The sequence below is a fragment of the Borostomias antarcticus genome, assembly GCF_949987555.1.
Source record: "Borostomias antarcticus genome assembly, chromosome: 22".
Taxonomy (NCBI): Eukaryota; Metazoa; Chordata; class Actinopteri; order Stomiiformes; family Stomiidae; genus Borostomias; species Borostomias antarcticus.
In genome coordinates, this window is record NC_140255.1 from 14,818,921 (window position 1) to 14,846,277 (window position 27,357).

The 27,357-nt window shown below is 43.7% G+C and overlaps 1 protein-coding gene across 1 annotated transcript in view; it reads left to right on the forward strand.

The window, feature by feature from the left end:
- Nucleotides 1-27,357, forward strand: part of LOC311324205 (calcium-activated potassium channel subunit alpha-1a-like) — a gene marked incomplete at both ends in the record, with an annotated part of 82,718 nt that overhangs the window by 54,015 nt on the left and 1,346 nt on the right. Inside the window, 13 exons of the mRNA XM_084456606.1 lie at nucleotides 1,713-1,802; nucleotides 1,912-1,988; nucleotides 9,386-9,479; nucleotides 13,953-14,076; nucleotides 15,349-15,573; nucleotides 15,744-15,936; nucleotides 16,865-16,978; nucleotides 17,600-17,692; nucleotides 18,646-18,776; nucleotides 19,928-20,122; nucleotides 20,819-20,937; nucleotides 21,744-21,965; nucleotides 23,534-23,562. Coding sequence (XP_084312732.1) covers nucleotides 1,713-1,802; nucleotides 1,912-1,988; nucleotides 9,386-9,479; nucleotides 13,953-14,076; nucleotides 15,349-15,573; nucleotides 15,744-15,936; nucleotides 16,865-16,978; nucleotides 17,600-17,692; nucleotides 18,646-18,776; nucleotides 19,928-20,122; nucleotides 20,819-20,937; nucleotides 21,744-21,965; nucleotides 23,534-23,562 — 1,706 coding nt within the window. The remainder of the gene's footprint in view (nucleotides 1-1,712; nucleotides 1,803-1,911; nucleotides 1,989-9,385; nucleotides 9,480-13,952; nucleotides 14,077-15,348; nucleotides 15,574-15,743; nucleotides 15,937-16,864; nucleotides 16,979-17,599; nucleotides 17,693-18,645; nucleotides 18,777-19,927; nucleotides 20,123-20,818; nucleotides 20,938-21,743; nucleotides 21,966-23,533; nucleotides 23,563-27,357) is intronic.

Consider the following 27,357-nt stretch of genomic DNA (forward strand, 5'->3'; position numbering starts at 1 on the left):
ATATCAAGCACCATGTGTATTACATTGCAGAGTCCATGACATATAAACATTGCGATATGAATTTAAAAGTGATTTTGAAGTCAGTGGTACTGTATACAACAAACGGTATCCACTTGATAACATGACTTCATCGACCATGGTTGTAACCAGTCTGTCTTGAGAATGAGACCATGTGTCTCAATGAGATTTACCTGTCTAAATAAAGGTTAAAGCAATTATGAGGAGTTTTTGACTGGTTATAAAACATTGCTCTCATTTTAATACTGATGCGTCTACATTACCTACATTAGGAAATGCGGCCATTAGCGAGAAGATTGTCTGTTTCTATAGGCTAGATATCTGGCCGGCTGGTCGGGTCGTAGCGTCGTAGCGTCTTTTTGCTGGCTTCCAAAACGAATGCTGGGCTAGGCAGGATATATTTACGACAGGCAGCGGTGGTGCTCATGGGAAATGCAGTCGTCTTTCCGGGAAAACACTGCTAAAATCAACACAAACTGAAAACTCCTTGTAGCTGCTTTAAATAAATAAAAAATAACTATACTTTTAGTCTAAACTTTTAACTATACCATTCTAACACAAATACATTATGGGCTGTCTCTTTTTTGTTTACAGACTGAAAAAGTGGTATGCACCCCATTCTCACATTACTTATTGTATCCTAAATTGCTCTTTCAGCCCTTGCTTACTTTGTAGGATGCTGTCGACTGTTTTCTTCCCTGTCAACAGTGCCAATATATTTGTTGTAGGTGGATAGAGACAGGTGTGCCTGTCTCTTACGCCTGTTGATACAGTATATCTGAGTATACGAGAGTATACTGTTCCACTTTCTTCTTCTGCCCTTTTTAACAAGCCCACCACTGAAAATATATGCCACATACCTGTTTTTGCATTTGAGAATGTGTTTGTCTTGTCTTGGCGTGCTCACTTTCAGCGTACCTTTCTTCACCTCTGCATATCTATCTAATTTTATTCTCCACCTTTATTCATTTGCACTCTTAAGAAAGTCAAGGAAATGAAATGAACACATTGTTCTCAAATGTTTAAAATGTACTATATTGATTTGGTCATTTGAACAAACATTGTGATTTTGTATGTTTTAGATTTTTAATTCTCAAGTTCCATCAAGACATCTTGGTGTTGAAAGTCTTTCTCAATCACTCTATGATAATAGCCCAACATCACAGTGATGCATACTGCTGGACAGTTCCAGCATGAGCAACTATATTGATCATTTCCTGTTAGTTTGATGTTTTCCAACCATCCAACTACAGAGGCTGCTGCTTTGCGTGTGCCAATCAACCATTCTGCTTATAGCATGGAGTGAGAGCTTAGGAAAGTATGATGGAACTTAAATGCTTTTTAGTCATTATTTAAACTAATCAATGAGGAATGATACAGCATCTCTGTCCCTCTGTGCTTCTTGGCGGCAACCATTGTCCCGTCTCTAGAAACATCAACATTCATTTTGATCTACGGCAGTTGTATATTTCTGACAGTGCCATCAACCTGTCTTCATGTGGTGATGCAGGCAGCGGCCTTCATTTTCAGTTTGAACACATCGCCAGGAGCCACAGTAACCTCGCCAGTCTGTGCTGTATTTATGTGTTGCCAAACCACATTGCTTTCTGTGTACCATTCCACAGGATAATTTGTGTTGCAATGTGAACTTAACAACATGATTGGCTTGTCTGATGATTGTGTTTGCTTTTGAGCAGTACCCTCATCAACCCTGGGAACCACGTCAAGATGCAGGAGGGAACCCTGGGCTTCTTCATCGCCAGCGACGCTAAAGAAGTGAAGAGGTGCAGTTGACCCGTGTTCCTATTTTCAACCATGGTTCTCAGACAGACAAAGCCATGCTGTAACTATATGTGAATACAGTCATGATGAATTTGGTCACTGTTTTTCTAGGGCATTGTTTTACTGCAAAGCTTGCCATGATGACATCACAGATCCCAAAAGGATAAAGAAATGTGGATGCAAAAGATGTAAGTGTTTACTTGACTGTCCTGCTACAGTATAACATATACATGTGTACTACTGTATGTAGGTAACAGTATAACATTAAGTAATATGTTGTTAACAGTATAACATTACTATGCATTTAACCGTATAACAACAATGTATTTGTTAACAGTATAACTGTTAGCCAGAGTGCCTTAGAATGGTATAAAATATCAAGATCTATCTATCTATCTATCTATCTGTCTGTCTGTCTGTCTGTGTGTCTATCTATCTATCTATCTATCTATCTATCTATCTATCTATCTATCTATCTATCTGTCTATTTTTCTGTCTATCTGTCTATTTGTCTATTTGTCTATCTATCTATCTATCTATCTATCTATCTATCTATCTATCTATCTATCTATCTATCTATCTATCTATGTGAACAGGTATTATCTTTAGTCATATTGAAAGTTTAACTAACATTAGCATAACAGTCTCACATTGTCATTAGATGACCTGCATACTGTAGCTGCTTGTCTAAACCAGTTATGTTCAGTAGTAATTAACGCTGATAAAACCTCTAATTACCATGATAAAACCATGTAACCTGTGCATGTGGGAATGTCAAACAACCCACACAAGAATATTCATATTTAATGTTTAATACATACATAGGTGTTATGATTCAGTGCATTTTGATGTTGAATGTTCTTCCCCTTTTTCTTCAAGAAGTTTAAAAAAAAAAGTCTGGCTGGCCGTACTGTCGTGGGCAAATCTGAATTCTGTCAAGAGGAACTGTTTTGACCCACAACTGTTAACCAACTGTTTGATGCATTTTCCCCCTGCTGCCTTGGAACATGAAACAATGTTTTAACGCTTCACTTTATAGTGATATATTGTGAGTAATGTGGGTTCCCATTCCACAGCCTGCCTCCATTGATAGAGATATGTTTTGATTTGACTGCCCTGTAGATGTTGCATGTGCAATCCTAGGTCCTGCATCCTCCCCTCATGTCATCTGCACATCGCTCTCACGACCATGCCAACATTTCAAAGAACAACCATAGTTGAGCATGCAAGACATACTTTACGGTACTACTCATCAAGCAAATCGCTTGGAAGCTATAGAAACAAGTGCAGTGAAAACCCAGTATTGAGTCATTAGTACTCTATGGTACCACTAGATGTCATTACATGCTTGATGTTTGAAGACGAAGCAAGAAGGAAATGTAAAGAAAAGAAAAGAAGCTTAAATTGCTTCATGTTTTGTTTTAATTTAGCATCTTCAATTGTCCTAACCCAAAGGGTTTTATTCCATGATTCATAGGGAAAATAAATATAGTGGGATCTATAAAATCCAGTCCACTTTCATACAGTAGGTGACATGTCAGAGTTGCGTGCCTTCTCTCATACGGTACATTCGTGTGGCTAACATTTCATCATGTGGCTACATCATCTGCACTTCAGGAATGTCAAACGAGAAAGACGGTCCCATGGCTTCCAGCATGAGGCTGAAATGTCCCACCATGGCTCTGTTTGGTCTGCTAAACGCTTGTGTCCATGTACAGTACATTTCCACCATCAAACCACATACCTGTTGATAAGCACCTCTTCTGCAAACCGCCGTACTGTTTGTCATAATGTTTAGAGCTCACAATATCATCCTATTTATCATTCAGTAGCAATGACGATGTTTTTTTTTTTTTTTAATGTTGCGTTATACAGTACTGTCCGTGTATGATGCATGTACAAGTAAATGCACAGGAGAGCTCTTGAGAAAGGTCACTCCTTGTGCTGAAGACGTCTCCCATCCGTAACCTTGAATGACCTTCCCTCTGCCTCACCCAGTTACAGTGACCTTAAACCCCTTGGTATTTACCTCACCAGGTTTAGACCAGATTTAGACCAGATTTAGACCAGGTTTAGACCAGCTCGACTGGAGGTCTCCCTGTATGTTGATGTTAGTTCAGAGTGAAATCAAAGTACACTACCAGTCACAAATGAGGGTAGTTTGTTTTTGTATAATTTTATGGTAAAGTGTATTGGGACATTTTGGTGTGATTTTGCACTCAAAAATGAAATAAACTTGAAACTTTCAGTTGACGTAGGGCCCTAGTTTACCTAGTCGTCTCTGGTACAGTAGCCTAGCACCCCGCCAGGTACAGGATGACTTCACCATTAACCTGCTGCTTTTCCTTTCCTCTCATCCCCCACCATGAATATAGCCAAGATGTCCGCCTACAAGAGAATAAAACTGGCATGTTGTTTTGATTGCGGCCGTACTGAGCGTGACTGCTCTTGCATGTCGGCTACTGTGCATAGTAACACGGACCAGCGAGACATCCCGCTCTCTCCCGTCTCTGTTAATGATTGCTCGACAACTTTACGTGCCTGTAAGTTGTCCACATGACACTTGCTCTTCCTCGTTTGTGTCGTATCTATGTAGTCTGTGCTCACAGTGCAGTGTCTGCCTCCTGTAGTGTGCGTTGCTTATGTAGCATACTAGTTTTAATGGCACTGTGTCACAGATAATATATTTTGTTAGACATTTGATGTTTAAATATTTATAATTTACGTTCTCTGGTGTGCCTTTGTCTCACTGCTCTTAGAGATAAGCTGTGTTGTAGCTGAGCATGCTATAGTAGTAGGCTATGGTGTTTGTACCGCTGGTGTTTTGTCATAGTTTGTATTTACCTCAGTGTTTAAGTCTATCCAGTTTCATTATTAATTCAAAGACTGCTAATGTGAATTGGATGCTGCTGCTCAACTGTTTTCTGGTACCTACTTACATTTGTTTTATGTGATATTAAGGTATTGGTACAAGAATGCAGCTTGCCTCGATAATCTTTTGTCGTTAAATAAGAGCATGCATAAGACATTCTCTTTTTGTGTGTGACCTGAATGACCTTCAGTGACTTGAATCTCTCTTAGTCTACATGCAGAGGTCGTAATATCAGACACAACAGCGTCAAAAGAACCCCCCACAGACAGACCCTGCCTTCGCAGCCAGAGAGGGACTACAGTTCATATAACCTGAGGCTTTAGAGATCATCAAACTGAAGGGTTTAGAGGGCAAAATAGCCTGCTTGAGATTGTGTTGTTTCAATTCACTTGGATATTTTGAGAAAAACGAACAATTTTAGCATACCTCTTCAAAAAGCAGATTAGCACCTTATTGAATGTCCCAGACTATCTGAGGCCCACAGCATATTCACCAGGACTACAGTACACAGATGTGACTGGCGCTAGGCTGGATGAGAGCCTGTCCACACAGCGTGGGCCGCACTGAGACTAAGGCCTTATGCGGGCTGACATGGAAATTATGTTTGCATTTTCATTGTCGGAGTGCTCCTGGTTGTCATGAAATTGGGCCTGACAGTTCCTAACTAGCAGGCAGCTCCCTCTCGTAGCGGGGCAGATGCTAGGCTGCTAGTCCTGCGACTCTGCTGGCGCCCACCAATCACAGGCGACAGGTGCCAGGCCCAGCCAAGGTCCTGGTTTGAACGTCGCTGTCACCGTCCCGCCTTAAGCTCCACTCATGACCTTTACTGTAAGAATGGAGGATGAAATGAGCTAGCCTACTGAACATGTGACTCAGGAGGTACCCACAGTTGACTCATAGGAAGTCAGAGGAAGTGTCCAAAACAGAGTTAGACATTGACCTTCCCTTATGCACAGTATCACATTTTTGCAGTAATTTTTTCTGTGCAAATTTTTATTTTTTTATGTTTATATATGCACACAGTATTTTATAAAAATCAAACAATATTTTTTTTTTTATATTATTTTTAAATCAAACAATATAATCGAAAATCCTGCTATTCAGCTTGAGGTCTTGTCTGTGTCGTCATTTAGAATATAGTAACATCATACCCAGATAGCAAGCAGATCTGGGCCATATACAGGCCAGATCTGGCCCTTGTGGCTTAGTTCCGGTCCATACAGTATATGGCCCAGATCCGCTTGCTATCTGGGTATTACTCAACTGTAGCAGGTGGCCGTGTCTGACAATTCCTGTTTTAGGTCTACAATTCATAATTTAAACCTACCAACAGCATTCTTGCAATCATCCTATTAATTTCTAGCATTTTTGTTCTCCATTGCTATACCCGTGGTCTTCAAGGCACTGAACCGGAAGTGCCTTCAAGAGATTCTGCCAAACCCCCCCAACGCCAGCAGCACTTTAATCATCTCAAACCTCAGTTACCGATGGTCATGCCATATCATTTGCTCTCATTGCAACCTGTTCTTCCCTGTAACCTCTCATTGTCTTTTCATTTTCTCAGCTAAAAGTAGCTATAACGGATATATCAAATCAAGTAAGTTTTGATTTTCATTTGTTTTGTCCCCCCCCTTCCCCCCGCTGTGCATTCTCAGCTGCCATCTTTCTTACTGTTTCTAATCCTCCATATTTTCCTGTTTGCTCATAGTGGCACTGTTAATCTGCTAATCTCACATTCTCAATCACAATGACATTTGAAAATACATCAGGGACAACGGTCTGTTGTAAAATGCAACTGTGTGTTCTCAAGTAACAGATGTTACACAAGGAATCAGGAGACTTCTTGTTTTCTAATAGAGTTGTATTGAGGTGAAATGATCTTAGAATAATTCCAGTTCAGTTGTGAGCAGTAGAGGGTGCTGCTGCTTCACAGTGTCTCTTGTTCAAGTGATTTACTGCTGCGAAGCAAAGCATTAGTTCTCAGATCACAGTATCACAGTCATTTCTCTGTTTGTAAAGACAAAGGACACCATACAAAACAAACATCAAAGCTTAAAAGCTGTTTGGTATTGATTTGATATGGAGATAATCCGCCCTTACACGGATAAAAATGTTTTTGTTAAAAGCATTTTTTATGAGAGACATGTTCCCCACCCACACAGGCCGTGGATGAGGAAGTGCACAGTAGACTGATGGTCACATATAGACCTGATGAGAAACTGTCACTGTGTGTCCCTGTGGAGGAACACTGGGCATGTTTGACATGGGACAGATGAAGGCAGGGGCTCTGGAGCACGGCTGGTAATCTGCTGGGCAGCTGACACTGGAAATAATCATCTCTGTACACTAGCTGTAGCTCCCAGCTCTAGTTGTTGGAGAGATGGATTTTTTCTGTTCTACTGATGGTTGGGTTTTTCTCACTTTTTTTTTTTCAGTTTCTCTAACTTTGATAAACTAAAGAGGTCTGAAGATAAGTAAGACGTTCTTTTTAGGAATGTTTGCAGAATTGCATTGCGGAACATTTGCTAAATAATAGCCTAACACACACACTAACAAGCTGAACCAGTTCAACCTTATTCAGCACACACTCCCCCTCACAGGGGCCGGAACTTTGTATTGTCAGCCTCTTGTTCTTACTGTACAACAATTGCTGTAACACCTGAAAGCCTGTTTATTAATTCATGTGTTTTATTAATATCAAAGTAAATGTAATATTCAGCATTTCATAAGAGTGTATGCCAAGTGGTTAAGTGGTGTTTAATAGAAATGAGCTCCTTAATTATTTAACTATTCTTGTCCCATAAACATTTGATCACACTGCACAGCCATCTCCGATTAAACAACGGAGGAGAGTAATTCCATATTGTCTTTAAAAGGACAACAGTGTCTTAAAGCGTCAACGTCACCTTCGCTGATTCTGCCTCTTCCCCCGTTCAGCAGTAAAGGAGCACTCCGTTATCAACAGGCCGACTTTTCACGACCGGTCCGTTAAAACCAACCACAACTCCGCCAACGAGACCCGCCGCGGTGCAGCGGCCGACTCTGTCCCGCTGGTGAACAACCGCAAGGGCAGCCTGCTGCCCCTGACGGGCACTAGGGAACCGGGCCAGGTGGGCCGCGCGCCGGGGGCGACCCTGGAGGAGGCCGGCCGGCTCCAGCGGGCGCGAAGCCTGCCCGTGAAATACAGATACCTCCCCAGTCACTCCAGCAACGCCACGCTCAATCACAGGCACTGTAAGGCCCCTCGGGCCCCGCGAGCCGCCGGCCTTCCCGACAGCACAGCGCATGTGTTTGTGAGGCTGGAGTGGCTGCATGTGTAGCATTCCTCACTAATGACCCCGAGTGTGCAGCTGTCAGCTGTGAGACATTAAATATTGAGCGGGCTGAGGAGGAGGATCGGTAGTATGTGTGGGTGGGAGCATCCCTCTCTCCTGAAAGCCCCTCCGCCGCGTTCCATTGCGGCAGCATATGCAGACTTGCTACTGGCTCTGAAATGGTTAAACCGCAGCTCCAGTGGCGAGGGGTCTTTGCGACGGTATTCATTTTAATGGAAGCTCTTTTTAGGTCCTTTGTGAGGACGCCCCGGTGAAAAGGCACATCGGTGGCCTGAACCATCGTTTCCCAGCGCTCTGGGTCATGCTGTCGTACTCTAAGTGTCCAGCAGGAACAGGGCTGCTTACAGGCCAGTCGTGGATTAAAAGGGGAACTTTTAATGAACGTCCAATGAGAGGCTTTTGACCTTTTTTTTGTTTATCTGTCAACTTCTTATAGCAGTCTTTGTTTGTCTTTTTACAGTACCTACGCTAACTCAAATCAGCTAGAGCAAATGTAGCTTATTTACATGTAATGCATGTAATCCTTACACCAGGGCAAACCGATCTCCAGCTGTGTAGCTTCACATAGTGATAAAGACAACGTCCAAGGAGGCGCTGAGCTGTGCGTACTGGCGCCCTGACCAGCCTGATTCTAGGCCTTGAGACCAGCAGTCCCGGATACTGTACATGCCCACTCTGACACCCAGTGGGCCCACGTTTACAACATGCCCACACTGGCACACAGGGCCCACATTTACAACGTCACGTTCTCCATATTTACGGTTTATTATCTTAATGAGGTGAACTTGTGAACGGTTGGCACACCCAGCAGAGAAGCACATGGTTGTGCGAGGCTTGTTGTACTGTAAGTACAGAACTGTAGGTCATGCATGCCTCAGACTCAAAGAGGTACTACTGTAATTTGCTGTGTTGTTGCATTTTAACAGAATGAGAGTGATTTAAGATATTTTAAACAAAGACCCCCATTTCGGGGTCCTAGCTTTAACGTTCAGACTGTGGTAGCACAACGTGTTTAAAATAGGCTGCATGGCCTTGACACACTGCAGCATGTTGCATCCTTATCAAGACCAATGGAGATGATGTCCAAATGCATTTTTGATAAAGTTGCACTTACAATTGGCAGACTGTGTGTCAGGTCGCCCTGCATTCCACGTGTCTTCTTAACCTTACCTCACCCGCTGTACTCTCTCTGTCTTTGTCACTCCTGTACCTTCTCCTCTCTGCTTTGGGCCTTCTCCTACTTTGCACTGACATTCTTGTGTGGCCTGTTTCTACTTACTGTTTCAGTATTATTGATTTAAAAAAAAATCTTGTAAGCCTTGTGTGTTCTTCTCAACTAGGCTATTCCTTTGCTCACACTCTCAACCCTTGATTTCAGTCGAAGAGGAGCAGCAGTCGGCACTGTCGCCTAAAAAAAAACACCGCAATGGAGGCATGAGGAACTCACCCAACTCTTCGCCCAAAATGATGAGGTAGGACAACTGCTTTAACATGGTTCTATCGCTGTGTGATGTGTCTTGGTAGGACAACCGTTTTAACATGGTTCTATCGCTGTGTGATGTGTCTTGGTAGGACAACCGTTTTAACATGGTTCTATCGCTGTGTGATCCTCAATATTTCTTTGGGGCGAGGAGAACAAGAAGCTGTTTGAAAAGTACTCTGGCTCTATCTCCCCCCCCCTCCCCCAATCCCAGTGTCATCCACACGAACCATGCTTCTAAAACAGCACTGGCACTAACGACAGCACCAACCAATCAGGGCTACCCTTGCTTCCAGATAGCCCAGGGCTATCTCTCTGTTGTCAGAATCCCTTTCAGTTCTATTTCTGGTACGTGAGACCGTGGATGATGTGCACCGTCGCAATCACAATTGAAGTCAAGTGCTACCTTGCTTTTATCTTGTCCAATGGAATTAAATATGTGTTTATTGATGTTGACTAACGATGATAGCAATGCTTTTCAGTGGGATGCCATTAAAGGGGAAATAATAATTAATAGGGTGGTGATTCTGGAGAGGAACCAGGTCACGGTCAAGTCATAAAGCATTAGGTAAACATTGCATAGATAAACTGTAAGTACAGTTATGTTGTGATATTTAGACATTGGATATAGACATCCAGTAGACACATACAGTAGACATTAGATATTGCAGTATTCTTAATCCCTGTCCTCTTTTTGACTGTAGTGAAATTTGTAACACATCCTTGATTTTGAAAATTGGTCAGTTTGGCAGAAAATTCATGCTTCCTATTGTTGATCTCTGGCTCCTATTTTTCTTCAGAGACCTGGTTTGTCCTTGTTAGCTTTGTCAAAGTAGTGTACAGTTTTATGCACTGCAATATGCATTCCCTGGGCTGTGGGGTAGGCTACAGTATAAACATTATAAACACTCATTTATGTCGAAACCCTCAGATAAACATCTCACCAAACAGACTCCTTTATGAGCCATGCACAAGTGGATAAAATACCGTAGTTCTTTATAAAATACTTAGCTGCATGGTGCATTGACTCCATAGAGGAAGGTTAGTCTTTGGTTTAGCCTAAGGGATACTGTATTTCAACACACAGTCGCAGGGGAAAAAAAACAACAAACATCTGGGCGTACAGTATACTATGTCAAATGTGTTTTTTATAGGACCTGGCCTCAAGGCCTTTGTAAATAAGTAATGATCAACAGATTGGCTGTGGGTTTTTGAAAAGCATGCCTTTGTCAGTTTGCATGATGGGGGAGGATTTTCAAAGCTCTCAGCTGCTCTTGTTGCTTGCTGGTGCGGGGCAGAGTGTTCACACAACACCAGTACACAAGCAACTACACTGTCTCTACAATACAGAGAACAAATGCACAGATACTCTCAGAAAATCCTTTCAGACCTAAATTGTCACTCATTTGCACTTAAATTCATGAAATCTAAACAAATATCTACGAGTTGAAAGTGAATCTAAATATACCCATCACTCCATATACAGCAGGCTGGAGAAGTACCGCTAATTACCTGGTATGTCAAAAAAGACATTTGATCACAGATCAAAGATGACATTCACAACCCGTCCTGCTTCACGCTGTAAATAATGAAGCACAGAAGCGATGAAGGCAGTCAGCTGTGGAGACGTAACCGCCTCCCGCCTCGCGGATGTGATGCGTCGCCATTTCGCCCCCTCCTCCTCGACGAGCCCCCATCGCTGGAATTAACACCATCTCCCCCAGACCTCTTGATGGGTCATGAGACACGTCTAATTGTGGAGAGTCACACTGCGTTTGCTCCCATCCGTCCACACGGTGACACGCGCGTCATGTTGGGTGGAGAGGGGCCGAGCTGAGGCGGCGTGCGGTGGCGACATGGTGGTGACAGGTGTCATGGCTGACAGTCGGTGAGAGATAGCTATCTAGAGCTCAGGCTCACCAGTCATCTCAGCCAGGGGAGATGGAAGTGACAGCGCTCAGCGGAGTGACTGGTGAAACATCCGGCTCATCATGAAATATTAAGCCGGGGTGTAAAAGCACTAAATGCTTTCACTCTTATTAGCGCCTGTTCTTCATGTCGTAGGGAGGATGTGTGCTAGTTGACAGTATCTGCGAAGTACAGAGAAATACAGGCGTAATTCTGCAAGGTTGCACTCTAGATGCTTATATACAGAGAAACATCATTTCTGCGTTACTTGAGAAATGTGTTATGCTCATTAAAATAAAATATCTTCATATTTTCGTGTCAGTACTGGATAACAACGGTGTAGGAAGTGAGCTCCAAGTAACATAATTCACTCTAAAACATGGGTCTCCTTCTCAACTAGTCCCATTTGAACCCGTCTCTCACATACAAGTACTTCTTCTTCGTGGGGGTTTGATGTACATCCTCTCCCCCCCAGGCTCGGGGCCGAGGGGCTATCCTTTTACCACCCTGGGTGAGGGGTCACCCGGGCTATATATCCGAGCACACCTCCAGGAGCCATGTCACCGTTTCGTCATCCACAGCCGTCAGGTCATGCATTCCCTTGGGTGTTCAATATATCGGACAGTCCTGGATGACGTGGTCTGCAGTTTGTTCCTCAGCACCACACTCGCACGCCGCACAGGATACCAAGCCCCATCCGTGCATCGATAAGCAGAAGCATCCGACGCCGGTCCGGAGGCGATTAAGCCTCACCACGCCGGTCTGGCTATGTCCATCCCGGGAGGGGAAGGACCGGCGGCCGGGATGAAATCACGGAGTCTGGAGGTGTTTGCCTCCCACTCCGCACGCCAGATGTAGTACATATAAGTACTGTACTTACTGTAGATATCCAGGTCACATTGAATCTAAACTTTCCAGACAGACTGAAGCTTGAAAAGTAGAAAGCATTTTAAGGAAGACATCTGCCTTATCGAACTACTGTACTTTTCTTAAAGTACATCCTAGTCTAGCCTTGGGGTAAATGCCTAAAGGCAGATGTTTTGGCTACTGTCTCTTGGAGCCCAAGGTATGGTAGCTTCTGTTGACACTTTCATGCATAGTTAAAACTTTGATGGCATTCTTCTAAAATGCCCATGTGGATCAAAGCCATGTTCCATTCTATCTTTCTTGTGGATAAAAGATATGAACAATTTAAAGGGTTAGGGATGAAAACAGAAGGTCTTTTTAGGATACTAGGCTATTCATTCTTCAGATGATTGTGGCAAAGTAATGTTGTTTCAAAGGCAATTATTAGGTCTAAAAGCATTTTCAAAGTGAAATAGGGATTGCAAGCATGTATGAGTGTAACAGGATTAATATAGCCTTTTTGTGTAGTTTTGCTATTATTTCTTTCTCTCGGTCTGCTTCTGTTCGCCTATTTATTTTAATTGGTCGATTTATTTTGACATTAGGCTACTGAGGGACTGGTTTTAGGGGTACATGGGAGGGCACTCTGGAAGGGGCATGTGTCTTTGGGGGGTCAAGCTAGTGCACATCCAGGTTACATATGCACTTTTGCGCTTACTGTAGTTGTAATAATATAATGACAGATACAGTATATTTATGGATTTGTACATCTCCAGCACTAAATATTGTATGAATAAGATGCTACAGTAGGCCTTTTCTTTACCTTGCCTTTCACTCCTAGTCAGTAAGTAGTAGCCTATTAGAATGTGATGTCAGAAGCGTGAGCAGATCATACTGTCCCTCCCCCAGCATGTCCAACCACAGCTACGCCTGCGGACAGACCGCTCTGCCCAGTCCGTGTTGGGTGGAATCAGGCTCACGATGTCCCGGCTGCGCTCAGCTACGTCCAGTTAGCTCTGCGGTCCCCAACACTCCTCTGAAACATTAATGGCCTTCGGTTTGGAAAAGCAAATATGACTGGGCAAATCGTTGAAATATTTAAAGTGCGGCCTGTTAAAGCTTTTTACCACGGGGAGCGGCGGCGGGAATCCGCCTGCAGCCAGGGGGCGTGGTCACTTCTCAGAGCCGCTCCCGCCAGTCAGTGTCACGTCGCTGCCATCTCCTTCTGCGCCGCTGCCTCCATCCATCCTTCTGTCCGTGTCGCTCACGCCGATGACGAGGCAGGTCTGCAGATGGCCTCTGACAGGAATGCGCAGACAGAGAAGTACAGGAATGTGACTTCCGGGCCAAATGGGTCAATGTTTTATTGGTGAGTGTATTTGAAGATGAAAATGGTATTTAGTGGGCAGCTCTGCTAGGCTGTGTCCTTAAATAAAACCTGGGCATAGAAAATAATGTCCTTTAACCCTCCTGTCTTTGATATTGGGTTTTATGCATGATATAGAATACAGAACCCAGATCAGGTATATTAAACCGGATAAACATGCACTCACCAGCAGTATTATTACTACACAGGAATTATGTTCTCTGATTTATCACGTAATAATCCTCACCTTGACGTTCCAATATTGAGCCCCAGTTCATTTAGTTTAAAGGGACATGACGGCACTCAAGGTCTCCCATCTCTCTCCACCTCCTTTTGTTTGATTAGGCATGACCCCTTACTCATCCCTGGGAGCGAGCAGATTGAGAACATGGACATGAACGTGAAGAAATACGACTCCACCGGGATGTTCCACTGGTGCCCGTCCAAAGACATCGAGAAGGTCGTCTTGGTGGGTCCCACTCCATCCGACCCACGGTGTCATTTGTCTCTTTCACGGACCTCCCTCCCCCCAACAGATACATCACGTCACAAAGCACCAGTAGACTTGGACAGGGCAGTTAAACACTTCATAATGAGCTGTCTGCCTGTGTGTGGAACATATACAGTATGTACGCTCGACTGCAAATCACCATAGAGCCCGTTTAAGTCGGGGATAAGTTACCTCAGCATTTTGAAATATACAAAATGACTGAATTAGAATATATGCTGCCATTTTATCTTACATAAACCTTAAAGGGGAACGCCGCTGTCATAGCAAGTTTAGCTCAAATGTCGCTTTGTCCTCAATGAAACTGATCCGTACACACCAACATTTAATCGATCCGTGCAGTAGTCAGCTAGCTCCTTTTTCCTCTGTGCGCGCACCCCCTTTATAATGGAGGTCTAATGGGCCTCTCCTAAAAACTATGATAAACATGCATTTTCAATACAGAAAGCGCCAGGAAGCCCCTTACCGGTCTCAGTAGAATGTTGTCTTGTGAAAGGAATCGCCATCCCCATGTGTTGACGTGTTAGGCATGGCTAGGAGGATGTAAACAATCATCTAGCTTTACCACGGCGGAGGTTTACAGTGCGAAAGGTATGGTGTAGTGCGTTCGGCGAAATAGTTCTGGCCCAAATGGAGCTTTTGTTTCAATATTCGGTTTGAGAATGCGATGTATTTCACATGACAGCATAATGACACCGGTAAGATCACACCCTGCACTTCCTGCCTTGAAAATGCATGTTTATCATAGTTTTTAGCAGAGGCCCATAGACCTCCATTATAAAGGGGGTGCGCGCACAGAGGAAAAAGGAGCTAGCTTACTACTGCACAGATCGATTAAATGTTGGTGTGTACGGATCGGTTTCATTGAGGACAAAGCGACATTTGAGCTAAACTTGCGATGACAGTGGCGTTCCCCTTTAAAGCTGCAATAACTGATAGCGTCCTAATGACGTCCAACTTCAATGATTCACCCCTACCTGTCGCCACGTCTTGTTATTCCAGCATTTCTGCCAGTGTTGTCAAATTACGGCCGGTAACTTTGCTCTGCCCCCGTTCCTTAAACGTACATATTATACGTTTTAGGCCTTTCGTTTGTAAACAAGTCTCTTACTGCCATCTAGCGGTAGGAAATCGTTTATTGTTGCTTTAACGTTATAGAAGTCCAAAAGCAATTTGCCTCTGTACAGTAGATCGACTTATACTGCCTTCCTGTCTCTTGGTTCCTCCCCCCAGACGCGGAGCGAAGCCGCAATGACGGTGCTCAGTGGCCACGTGGTGGTGTGTATATTTGGGGATGTGAAGGCGGCGCTGGTGGGTCTCAGAAACCTGGTGATGCCCCTGAGAGCCAGCAACTTTCACTACCACGAGCTGAAGCCCATCGTGTTCGTGGGCTCGCTGGAATACCTGAAGAGGGAGTGGGAGACCCTCCACAACTTCCCCAAGGTGTCCATCCTGCCTGTGAGTACAGAGAACAGCCCCTCTAGAGAGCGTGCGTGTACGCTTCCCCTCATAGAGACGTGTTCTAACAACATTCAATCGTTTTCTTCTGTGATCGTTCTGTCCACAGTGTCATACAGGTCAGAAAAACATCCCATTTGTTCTTTTTTGTCTCCCCTGTCCTCTAAAAGGGCACACCATTAAGCCGGGCAGATCTGAGGGCTGTCAACATCAACCTCTGTGACATGTGTGTCATCCTGTCGGCCAATCAGAACAATATTGACGATGCGTCACTGCAGGACAAAGAATGCATCTTGGCGTCGCTCAACATCAAGTCCATGCAGTTCGATGACAGCATTGGGGTCTTGCAGGCTAACTCCCAAGGTAAGGAACGCCATGTCGTAGTTTGGCGCACCGTCCCGGGGGGACAGCGCCCTGGCCGGGAGAATGTCCCTCACTGGGTGGCATGTGGCCGAGCTGGTGTCACTGTGTGTGACAGTAAACCCCAGTGATTCAAGCAAACACTTCCCTCACATGCTTAACTGGGGCTAACGTGCATGATATTAGCATGATGCCTTAATTGGTCATTCTACCTAATAATCAATAAATACCTTATTTTATATTCTAAAATTACATGTTTTAGAATGTAAAATAATTACATAGGGTGATTTATGAATATTGAATTAAATGATGATTCGTGTACTAAGGAGGTGTCGATTAGTATGATGACCTTCCACCATCTCCTACCATTGAGTGTGATGCTTTTAGAAACCTTTAGACCCAAGAGAAAAGAAAATGGTGGCGCTTATTTTTTTTTGGGTCATTCTAATATTCGCATGACCTACAGTTGGCCTTAGTCAGCAGCACGTGATGGATGTCAACACAGCATATGTATAATGCATACAGCATCACTGGTTTAATGTGTTTACTTGTCACTCTGAGGACAGCAGAAATGTCAGGTCAATTTGAATTCAATCTCGTGTCACACATAGTGTATTTTATGGCTGTGTATAACACTCTATCACATAAAAGCTCCTCAGATGCTTTTTACTGGAACAAAATGAGCAGCGTGTAACATCTATTATACATTTCCTCACAGTGGACAAAGACAAACCTCTCAAATACTGCTGTGTCGTGCTAAATATGGAGCACTTCTTTCTATTTCAAATGGCTAGGAATGGCTGAAAAGTGGGTCAACACATTATTAAATCCTACCTGTTTTCCCCCTTAGTGCTGACATACTCTCTTCAGATATTGGATGTTATTGATATTCCCGGTCCGTATGTGTGTGTGTGTGTGTGTGTGTCTCCAGGCTTCACTCCTCCTGGAATGGACAGGTCTTCTCCTGAGAACAGTCCGGTCCACGGATTAGTTCGACAGAGCTCCATCACGACCGGCGCAAACATACCCATCATAACTGAACTAGGTACGTCAGCGCAAACATACCCATCATAACTGAACTAGGTACTGTACGTCAGCGCAAACATACCCATCATAACTGAACTAGGTACGTCAGCGCAAACATACCCATCATAACTGAACTACTGTAGGTACGTCAGCGCAAACATACCCATCATAACTGAACTAGGTACGTCAGCGCAAACATACCCATCTTAACTGAACTAGGTACGTCAGCGCAAACATACCCATCTTAAATGAACTAGGTACGTCAGCGCAAACATACCCATCTTAAATGAACTAGGTACGTCAGCGCAAACATACCCATCTTAAATGAACTAGGTACGTCAGCGCAAACATACCCATCTTAAATGAACTAGGTACGTCAGCGCAAACATACCCATCTTAAATGAACTAGGTACGTCAGACGCGCTGTTGCAAGCTCCCGATAAAAACGTCAGTCTTGATTTATCCTTCGAGAGAAACGGATAGCAGTGGAAGTCTTATTTTGATGTTTGAGCGGTCAAGTGAAAAAAGCAACAAAACTTCATGGGGGGATGAAGAGTTGAATCTCTAAAATATCCTCTTGCATTGTGAACTTCTGGAACATGTTTCAGTAACTCTTTTTCCCTCCCCGACATGGGTCCAGCGCCACTGGCCAAAGCAGGCAAAGTGCTGCCCGTGATCTCTCTGAGTCAGGATAAAAGCAGCGGGAACAACCTCCAGATGATAACTGAGTTGGGTAAGCAACAGCTCCTCTGTGGCTTCTAACGCAACGTTGGCTCCAGAGGCCCAGTCCTTCCCCATGGCATCACTCTGAGCGCATTCTAGCGTTAGTTGTGGTTGACATCGACCGTGTTGTTTCTGCCCTTATCTGAAGTCTGGTCTTTGTTCCGTCCTCCAGTCTTTCTCTGAGAATCAAGAGGCCTTTGATTGCCCAGAAGTCCTTGTGGCTGTTTCCATAGCATCTCCTTCATAGATCTCATTCTCCGGCCGTTCATCTGGCTCTTGTCAATATGACTGACGTTTATTTTGGCCACTGGCTGAATGTGCTGATAGTAGCGCTTCAGAAACAAAACTCAACACACATTCAAGCTCCCGTTTGTTTGCTCAAATACATTATTTCCCAAACATGAATCCTTGATACAACTCCCAAAGCAGTGAGAAATATATTTGATATACATTTTAAACATATGTCTTTGGAATGTACAGTAATACACGAATACATGACAAGCATTGACTTCATGGTGTTGCTTATCTATAATCTCCAGTGGACTTCTTGGATCAAGGCTTTGAATATGCATGGTGTCGTCTTGAGGGCATGAGTGGATAGCTAGCCACACAGCCTAACAGAAGCAACATATTCTCATATTTATGTTAAATTCGACTGAATATGAATAAAACATTGGGATATCATGACTATTTGGAATATTGAATAATGAATCCCCTAAAACAATATATATCCTCTAGCACTGACTGAATCAATCACTCTCTGCTCTCAGACCCTGTGGGAACAATGTTTCAAAATGTAGCGCCAGAAATAGAGTTTTCTGAAGTACCAGCATGCTGTTTCTTTAACTCACGCTGGGTGAATACTGTATACCCAGTAGTTTCTGAGTCGTCAACAAGGTGTGTGTGTGTGTGTGTGTGTGTGTGCGCCCATCCGTGCATGCTGCGTCTCGTGTTTCTCTCTAGTGAACGACTCCAACGTTCAGTTCCTGGACCAGGATGATGACGATGACCCGGACACAGAGCTGTACCTGACCCAGCCGTTCGCCTGCGGGACTGCCTTCGCCGTCAGCGTGCTGGACTCCCTAATGAGCGCGGTAAGGCCGCCTTCGTTGACAGCGAAGGGTGGAGGGTGGAATTCCTGCAATTGTACTTCATGTCCCAATAAAAGCAACTGGGCAGACAAGACTGGGAGTGGTGCTTGGTATGACGGATTCATCTGTCTGCCTCTCGGTTTGAGTGAAGTTAGAACAAAGCTTCCTTCAAGCGTCCGTCAGCGTAGACAGAGGTAATGCTGCCTAATAGACAGCCCTCGTCCATCATCCGTGTCTATAGTGCTGCCAGCAGTCGAGGGAGATGTCACCACGCGCTTACGAGCAAGAAGAGACGGAGCTTCTCTGCCACTTAAAATAAAGGCAGACATGCCCTTGCTGGCTAATGGAAGCAAAGCAGTAACTAAAGCATGCATGTCGCTAACAGGGGGGGAACAGACGCTAGCGTGGACCTGGCTAAGTACGGTACCGTGGCTAACCAGGGTTGAGTTGTAAAGCACAGCGTTGTATTGTCCCGGTGTTCCGTCATATCAGCCTGTCATCTCTGTATTTCAGCCAGGTATACTAGTACCTGAACACCATGTTATACTAGTACCTGAACACCAGGTATACTAGTACCTGAACACCATGGTATACTAGTACCTGAACACCAGGTATACTAGTACCTGAACACCATGGTATACTAGTACCTGAACACCAGGTATACTAGTACCTGAACACCATGGTATACTAGTACCTGAACACCAGGTATACTAGTACCTGGACACCATGGTATACTAGTACCTGAACACCAGGTATACTAGTACCTGAACACCATGGTATACTAGTACCTGAACACCAGGTATACTAGTACCTGAACACCAGGTATACTAGTACCTGAACACCATGGTATACTAGTACCTGAACACCATGGTATACTAGTACCTGAACACCATGGTATACTAGTACCTGAACACCAGGTATACTAGTACCTGAACACCATGCGCAGGGGAGTCGCCGTCTGCAGCTGATGGGGCGGCAGGGGGACGCAGTTATTGGAATCTGTCTGCTCACTCCAGGTGCAGGGCGAAGTATCGGACAGGCCCGGGCTAGACAGCTCCACTTGGATCGGCGGGCACTTTTGAGTGGATTCGGTTGTGACTTTGCCGGTGTTTGCTTAAGGAACCCCCCCCCCCCGTTCTCCTTCATCCTCTCAGACGTACTTCAACGACAACATCCTCACCCTGATCCGGACGCTGGTGACCGGCGGGGCCACCCCGGAGCTGGAGGGCCTGCTGGCCGAGGAGAACGCGCTCCGCGGCGGCTACAGCACCCCGCAGACCCTGGCCAACAGGGACCGGTGTCGCGTGGCACAGCTGGCACTCTACGACGGGCCCTTCGCCGACTTGGGGGTGAGTGACCGGTCTGGTCGCCTCATGGTTAGAGCATTAGAGTTAGGTGGTGAAGGTGGGCAACCGCACCTCATCCTCCCTCGCCCTCCTCAACACGGGAGCGCCCCAGGGCTGTGTCCTGTCCCCGCTTCTGTGCTCCCTGTAGTGCACGATTGCGCGGCCACCTTTGAATCCAGTTCCATTGTTAAGTTTGCCGACGACACAACCTGATCTCCAATAAGGATGAGAGGGCCTACCTGGAGGAGGTGAGGCTCCTGGCCCAGTGGTGTCAGGAAAACAACCTCCATCAGAATGTCAGGAAGACAAAGGAGATGTTGGTGGACTTTCAGAGGAACTACACCCCCTTAATCATCAACGGGACTCCTGTAGAGAGAGTGGACAGTTTCAAATACCTTGGCGTCCAGATCAGCAAGGACCTGTCATGGTCAACACACATAGACACTGTGGTGAGGAAAGCACGTCATAGACTGTACCATCTTAGGCATCTCAGGAAATTCAGTGTCCCACCAGATTCGGTGAAACATAAAATAGTGAAAAAGCTTCATGGATTGTATAATGGATTGTATAACAGTTGTATGTACAGTATGTGCATGTCTGAAAAAAACAAAAAAAAACATGTATATTGTTATGTGTCGGCTGTTTGGATTATCTACTGTATATTATCTGAGGAGTGTCTGGGTGTCTTTTGTGTTTCAGGATGGCGGCTGCTACGGTGACTTATTTTGCAAGGCACTAAAAACATACAACATGTTGTGCTTTGGAATCTACCGATTAAGAGATGCACATCTCAACACTCAGAGCCAGTGCACTAAACGGTGAGTCTACCCAACGTCCTAGCATTGAAACACTCCCAACGTGTGAATCACACAATACTGTTTGCTCAATCCACCCTCCCTCTCTAGGTATGTGACAACCAAACCACCCTCCCACTCTAGGTATGTATGTGATAACTAGGGCTGGGTATCGTTTAAAAATTACGATACCAGTACCAATACCAGTACCCTTAAACTGATACTGATACTAACACTTCATTCGATACCTTTTTTTCTCTCTACTTCATTCAGTACCCATCAAGTGAATGGATTCAGTTGCGTAAAATGGCACCACTCCTCCCCATCCAAATTAGTTTTTACACAAATGCATTTTGAAAGTGTTCAAATAATTGAAATATGTATTAACTAACTGTACAAACTATACAAGGACGTATTATTTGGGCAGTGTAATTTTATACATCAAAACCAACATTCTCAATCTAGCTAACGTTAACTGATTCATATAAAGCAGGGCAGACACAAGCTAAACTAGCTAGCTAACTAGCATTTAGTGGACAAATACCTTATACTGTTTGAAGACAGGTATCGTTTTTCAGGTATCGTTTTTGATTTGATTTGATTTATTTGACAAAAGCAATTACAATCAGTATATATGTCAGGGATAAAAGCGAAAAGTCCAGGACTTATTTCCATCGCTTGACTGGAGAAGTTTCGCTATTACTTGGTACTGGGCTATTTCAGTCAATACCTTAAAGGTATTGAGTACCGATACCCAGCCCTAGTGATAACCACCGCTCCCTGCCTCTCTCTAGGTATGTAATCACACAACCCTGCCTTCCCCTCTCTAGGTATGTGATAACCAACCCGCCCTACGCGTTCGAGCTGGTGCCCTCCGACCTCATATTCTGCCTGATGCAGTTCGACCACAATGCAGGCCAGTCCAGGACCAGCCTGTCCCACTCCTCCTACTCCTCCCATTCCTCCAGCAAAAAGAGCTCGTCTGTCCACTCCATCCCCGCCGCCAACCGCTCCAACCGCGCCAAGAGCCGGGACCCGCGGGACAAACAGAAGTATGTGCCGCTCTCGTGTGTCTGACCCTCTGTGTTTTTGAAGCGCCGTCGTCCCGCGTCTACAGTCCCGGTGTCCAGAGAGTGTGTGCGTGTGTGTGCGTGTGCGTGTGTGTGTGTGTGTGTGTGTTTGTGTACAGTATATGTATGTCACCGATATTGACATTTTCTGTTAGTTTGAGCCCCACTCCTCTTGCATGGAGACTTCGCTCTGACTATCGTAAATATAACTTGTCACAACAGACACTTCTTTTACTTGAAGAAGATACAGCATGCACTGGTTAACAGCGGGTTAGGGAAGCAACACAACACTAATGTGGGTAAAATGGTCAAATACTTATTTCTCCTTTGAAATCTCTTATTTGATCTCATTTTTTACTTAGCCTATGTACTTGCTTTTTGTTGAAACAGTTACTGTATGTCTCTTCTGTTGTAGTGGTCAGTCTGTTTCTAATATTATGTTTTGCCATTTCAGCGTATATTGGCAGGCTGTTACAATGTTTTGTTCAAATTAACTTGACCATGTTGTTGTACTATGTTGCACTTAAATTGCACTTTGATATGTACTATTATTACATGAAGACTTGTTTTTAACATGCTGTAGTATACTTCTCTTAACTTATTAATCTATAAAACTACAAAACTTTTATTGAACATCAAACATAATTAACTCTATATGCCTTTAAGATTTTTGGAAAACATCACATTACATAAAGCAAACAGATATCTTAAATATTTTTTGTGTTATATAACATTTTTGTTCTAATCTCTGAAATCCACAGTGGGAAACACTAATAAAGCTCAATGAAATGATTGAGGACTCATTGTCTGTAGAGTGTGATCTCCAAGCCCAGGCAGTAATGCTGTGTGGTTGTGATATGACTAAAGGATGACATTTCTGGCTGTAACATCTTTGCTAGATGTTGCCTCATCTCTTTAGATGGTGTCATGTCAACAATTCTGCCTGTTATGAACATGAGAATATCTTACAGTTAACGTCCCCTTGATTATACGGCAATTGTCAGCGTATACTGTAGGTAAAGTCTGAGTAAATATTACAAAGGAACTGTGTATAAATTATGAATGTTATACACTGTATCTTTACCAGTTGCTGAGTGAATACCTAAACGTATGCTTAGTAAGTTATCAACAAATACATCGTCGAAGCTTGTTTATACTGTATCCTTTCACCACATGACACGGCTTTGATTTTTGTTACCATATGTGCTGATTTTAGACAATGTTAGATATATTTGTTATGCAAGAAGATGCATGCTATTCATCAAGGTCTGAGGAAACGAGGAACATTCACAGCATGGAAAAAGCATAGACACTACGGCTGCTTCAGTGCATACTTTACAGTACATACTACAATCCATAACCTAACATGTCCCTACATGACCCATATCGTGCACATTAATAGCCATTTAACCTACTTTACATATTTTCTCTAAAATATTTGTCAATCTTTTTTGTTCTTCCTCTGATCATCTTAAGACACAATTTGCACTATTGATGCATACGTATGTTCTGAACTTACAACTAGTATACACTGCATTTTCTCTCTAAAGTGCAACCAGGATGAATAGAGTGAGCCAAGGTAAAAGTGAAAGTGAATGGATATGCATGATGTGAAATATGGATCATAAAAAAAGTCATGTCCTTGTTGACTTTTTGCTTTCTACGTAAACGAAAGCAAAGTATCGTCTCCAAACGTCAGGGCTGCATCCCAGGACTGCATGGGTGTGGGCTGTTTAGTATGACACATCCCAGGACTGCATGGGTGTGGGCTGTTCAGTATGACACATCCCAGGACTGTATGGGTGTGGGCTTGGCCATTCAGTATGACACTATGGGCTTGGTTCATCAAGTAGGAACTGACCTCACTTGTTGGTTTGATGCCACTCATTCTCAATCAAATGATTTTGGCCATCGTGGGTCTAGACTTGTATCTAGACACCTTTGTTGCCTAATGTTTTATAAACCATCTACACAATATTGTAATTCATATCCACATCTGTGGAAAAGCCATGCCATTGAATTATTTGTGATTGCCATGTTGATTATCAAGGGTCCTGTAACACAACAGCCAGTTGCATCAAGCCAAGGCCTGACTCTGTATCTAGCTGATACAGTGCAGTGTAGTAGAGTACGGTAATAGTGCATGCCTACAGACTTACTATACAGCATGGGTACAAGCTCTTCATCTTGAAACTTGTGTTTGGACCTAGAATGCTTTGCAAGAGGTGTGCACTGTGCAATGAATAATTGCAACGTCGGAACCGTGAGTGTATGCCAAATAATATACTGTTATAGGACTAATTTAATTACTGTCAAGCCGGAAAGTCTACTCACTCCTTTTACCTTCTCCTCATTTTATTACGTTAATAGACTTATTCTACAATAGATTGAGTTCATTTTTTGTCTCAAACATCTACACACAATAGCCAATAATGACGAAGTGAAAAACGTTTTTAGAAAATATGCAATTTTATTTTACTGACAAAAATAGGTTATTTAGGGGTTACATATTTGTACACACCCTTAGCCTAATACTTGGTTGATGCACCCTTGGCAGTGGTTACAGATTCAAAGTGTCTTATGAAAGAAGCTACGAGCTTGGCACACTTTCTGGAGATGGGTTTCTGGAGATGTTTGCCCATTCCTCTTGGCATATCCTTGCAAGTTCTGTCAGGTTGGAAGGACAAGGTGTACTTAGCTGCATTCATCTTTCCCTCTATCGGGTCTAGTCACCCTGTTCCCCACATCATCCCCACATCATGATGCTGCCACCACCATGCTTCACTGTAGGGATGGTATTAGCCCGTTGATGAGCGGTGCCTGATTTCCTCCAGGCATGACGCTTGATATTCACACCAAAAAGTTCAAATTTGGTTTCATCAGACCAAAGAATCTTGATTCTCATGGTTTGAGAGTCCTCTAGGTGCCTTTTCTCAAACTCCAAGCGGGCTGTCATGTGCCGTTTACTAAGGAGGGGCTTTCGTCTGGCTACTCTACCATAAAGGCCTGATTGGAGTGCTGCCTGGATGGTTGATCTTCTGAAAGGTTCTCCCATCTCCACAAGGATACGCTGGAGCTCTGTCAGAGTGACCCTCGGGTTCCTGCTCACCTCCCTCACCAAGGCCCGTCTTCCCCGATTGCTCAGTGTGGCCGGGTGGCCGGGTCTAGGAAGAGTCTTTGTGGTTCAAAACGTCTTCCATTTACAAATCAATCAATCAATCAATCAAAGCTTTATTTGTATAGCGCATTTCATACCCAGAGGCAACACAATGCGCTTTACAGAGAACAAGGGAGGTGGGCATACGACCCACCCCTACATATTCCAGAGGGAAGCAAAAAACCAGTATCACCCGGGGGCCAGATAAGTGAACTGTAAAAAGTCTTCCCTGACCCCTCTCAACAAGGCGATCGAGCAAGCTCCTGGAGTATGTTTGTCTACCGGCTAAGAACATTTATAAAGCAATAAATTACATTAAATTACATTTTCAGAGTAAGAGAGGCTAAAAACATCATGGGAGAGACATATACGTCAAATACTTTTGTGTGTTTGCCATGGCCCAGGCCTAAAGCCAGAAGTGGGCTGGTGTATGTCTGTGTGTACGCCTTGAATTGCCCTGTGGCTGAAATGTGCTATATAAATAAACTTGCCTTGCCTTGTGTTAACTAAATGCTACGACATCCACAGCAGACACAGTGGTATCTATCGGACTCAGGGTGGTCTGCTGGTGACAGTGGGGCACCCATGGACCTGGTTAGAAGATAGGAGGGAGAGAGAGAGGCACTAGGGAGAGGGAAGGCAGAACAGGGTTAGTAGCACACAGTCATAAAAGCAACACAGATATTAAAACAGGCAACCTGGAGCAAGCTCCTGGAATAGATTTGTCTAACGGCTAAGAACATTTATAGAGCAATAAATTACATTAAATTACATTTTCAGAGCAAGAAAGGCTAAGAGCATCAGATCCAGGCCTAAGCCGGATGTGGACTGATGTGTGTCTGTGTGTACGTGTGTGTGTGTGTTAACTAGATACTACAACATCCACAACCATCAAATGATGGTGGTTACTGTGCTCTTTGGTACCTGTAAAGCTGCAGAAATATTTCCGTACCCGTCTCCAGATGTATGCCTTGACACAATCCTGTTCCTGAGGTCTGCAGATAATTAATTTTACCCCATGGCTTGGAGTTTGCTCTGACATGCACTGTCAACTGTGGGACCTTATACTGTATAGGCAGGTGTTGGCAATCCCCAATCATGTCCAATCAATTGAATTCACCACGTGTTGACTCCTATTAAGTTGCAGAAACATCTTAAGTAGTATCAGTGGAAACAAAATACACCTCAGCTCACTTGTGGGTGTCATATCAAAGGGTGTGTATATTAATATATACTATATTTACATTTAGATTTTTTATAAATTAGCACAAATGTCTAAAAACCTGTTTTGTCTTTGTCACTATAGAATCTTTTGTGTGGAGTTTTGAGACAAAAAATGGTAACACTTTACAATAAGGGTACATTAATAAGCATTAGTTAATGCATTATTAAGCATTAAGTAACAGTTAACTAATATCTCTATTAACCATTTACTAATGTTATTTATGTTAACTGAGGTTAACTCACCTACAGTAACTCTAACCCTAACCTTAACTAATTTATTAATTAACATTAGTAACCTAACCTAAACTAATAACTAATGTTTTTTGTGACCCTTATTGTAAAGTGTGACCCAAAAAATGAATCAAATCTATTGTAGAATAAGTCTTTAACGGAATAAAACGTGGAGAAGGTGAAAGGGGTGTTCAGACTTTCCGGCTTGACTGTAAATGCTGTTCTCTCAAATCTGTTAGGATAAGTACACTGAATTTCATGTTTAGCCCTATTCCTGGCTTCCCTGGCATGTATCAGTACAGGTTAAATATTTCTGTTTTGTGCAGTACAGAGTTTTGTGTCAATAATGGCGTGCGGATCCTGGCTCATTGCTAGCTATAGGCACACTCGAAAAACTTGAAAAAGTATGATATACGATACAGTACTAATGTCACTGAACATACAACAGCCATCCCTTCACGCTGTAAACCTCTGCGGAATTCGGATTTGGATGAATTTCGCAGATGTTTACAGCATGAAGGGATGGCTGTTGTGTGTTCTGTGAAATTAGTACTGTTTACAAGTTACTGTTGTTTCGAAATGCAGAGGCGAAAGGACCTATGGTGTTTACAGGACGACGTCAGAGCTTGGTACGCATAAACCATGTAATTCCTGAACTTGAAAACCACATATATCATACTTTTTAGGGTTTTTCGAGTGTGCCCATAGCTAGCAACGAGCCAGGGTGCGCGCGCCAACGTTATTGACACAGAACACTGTACT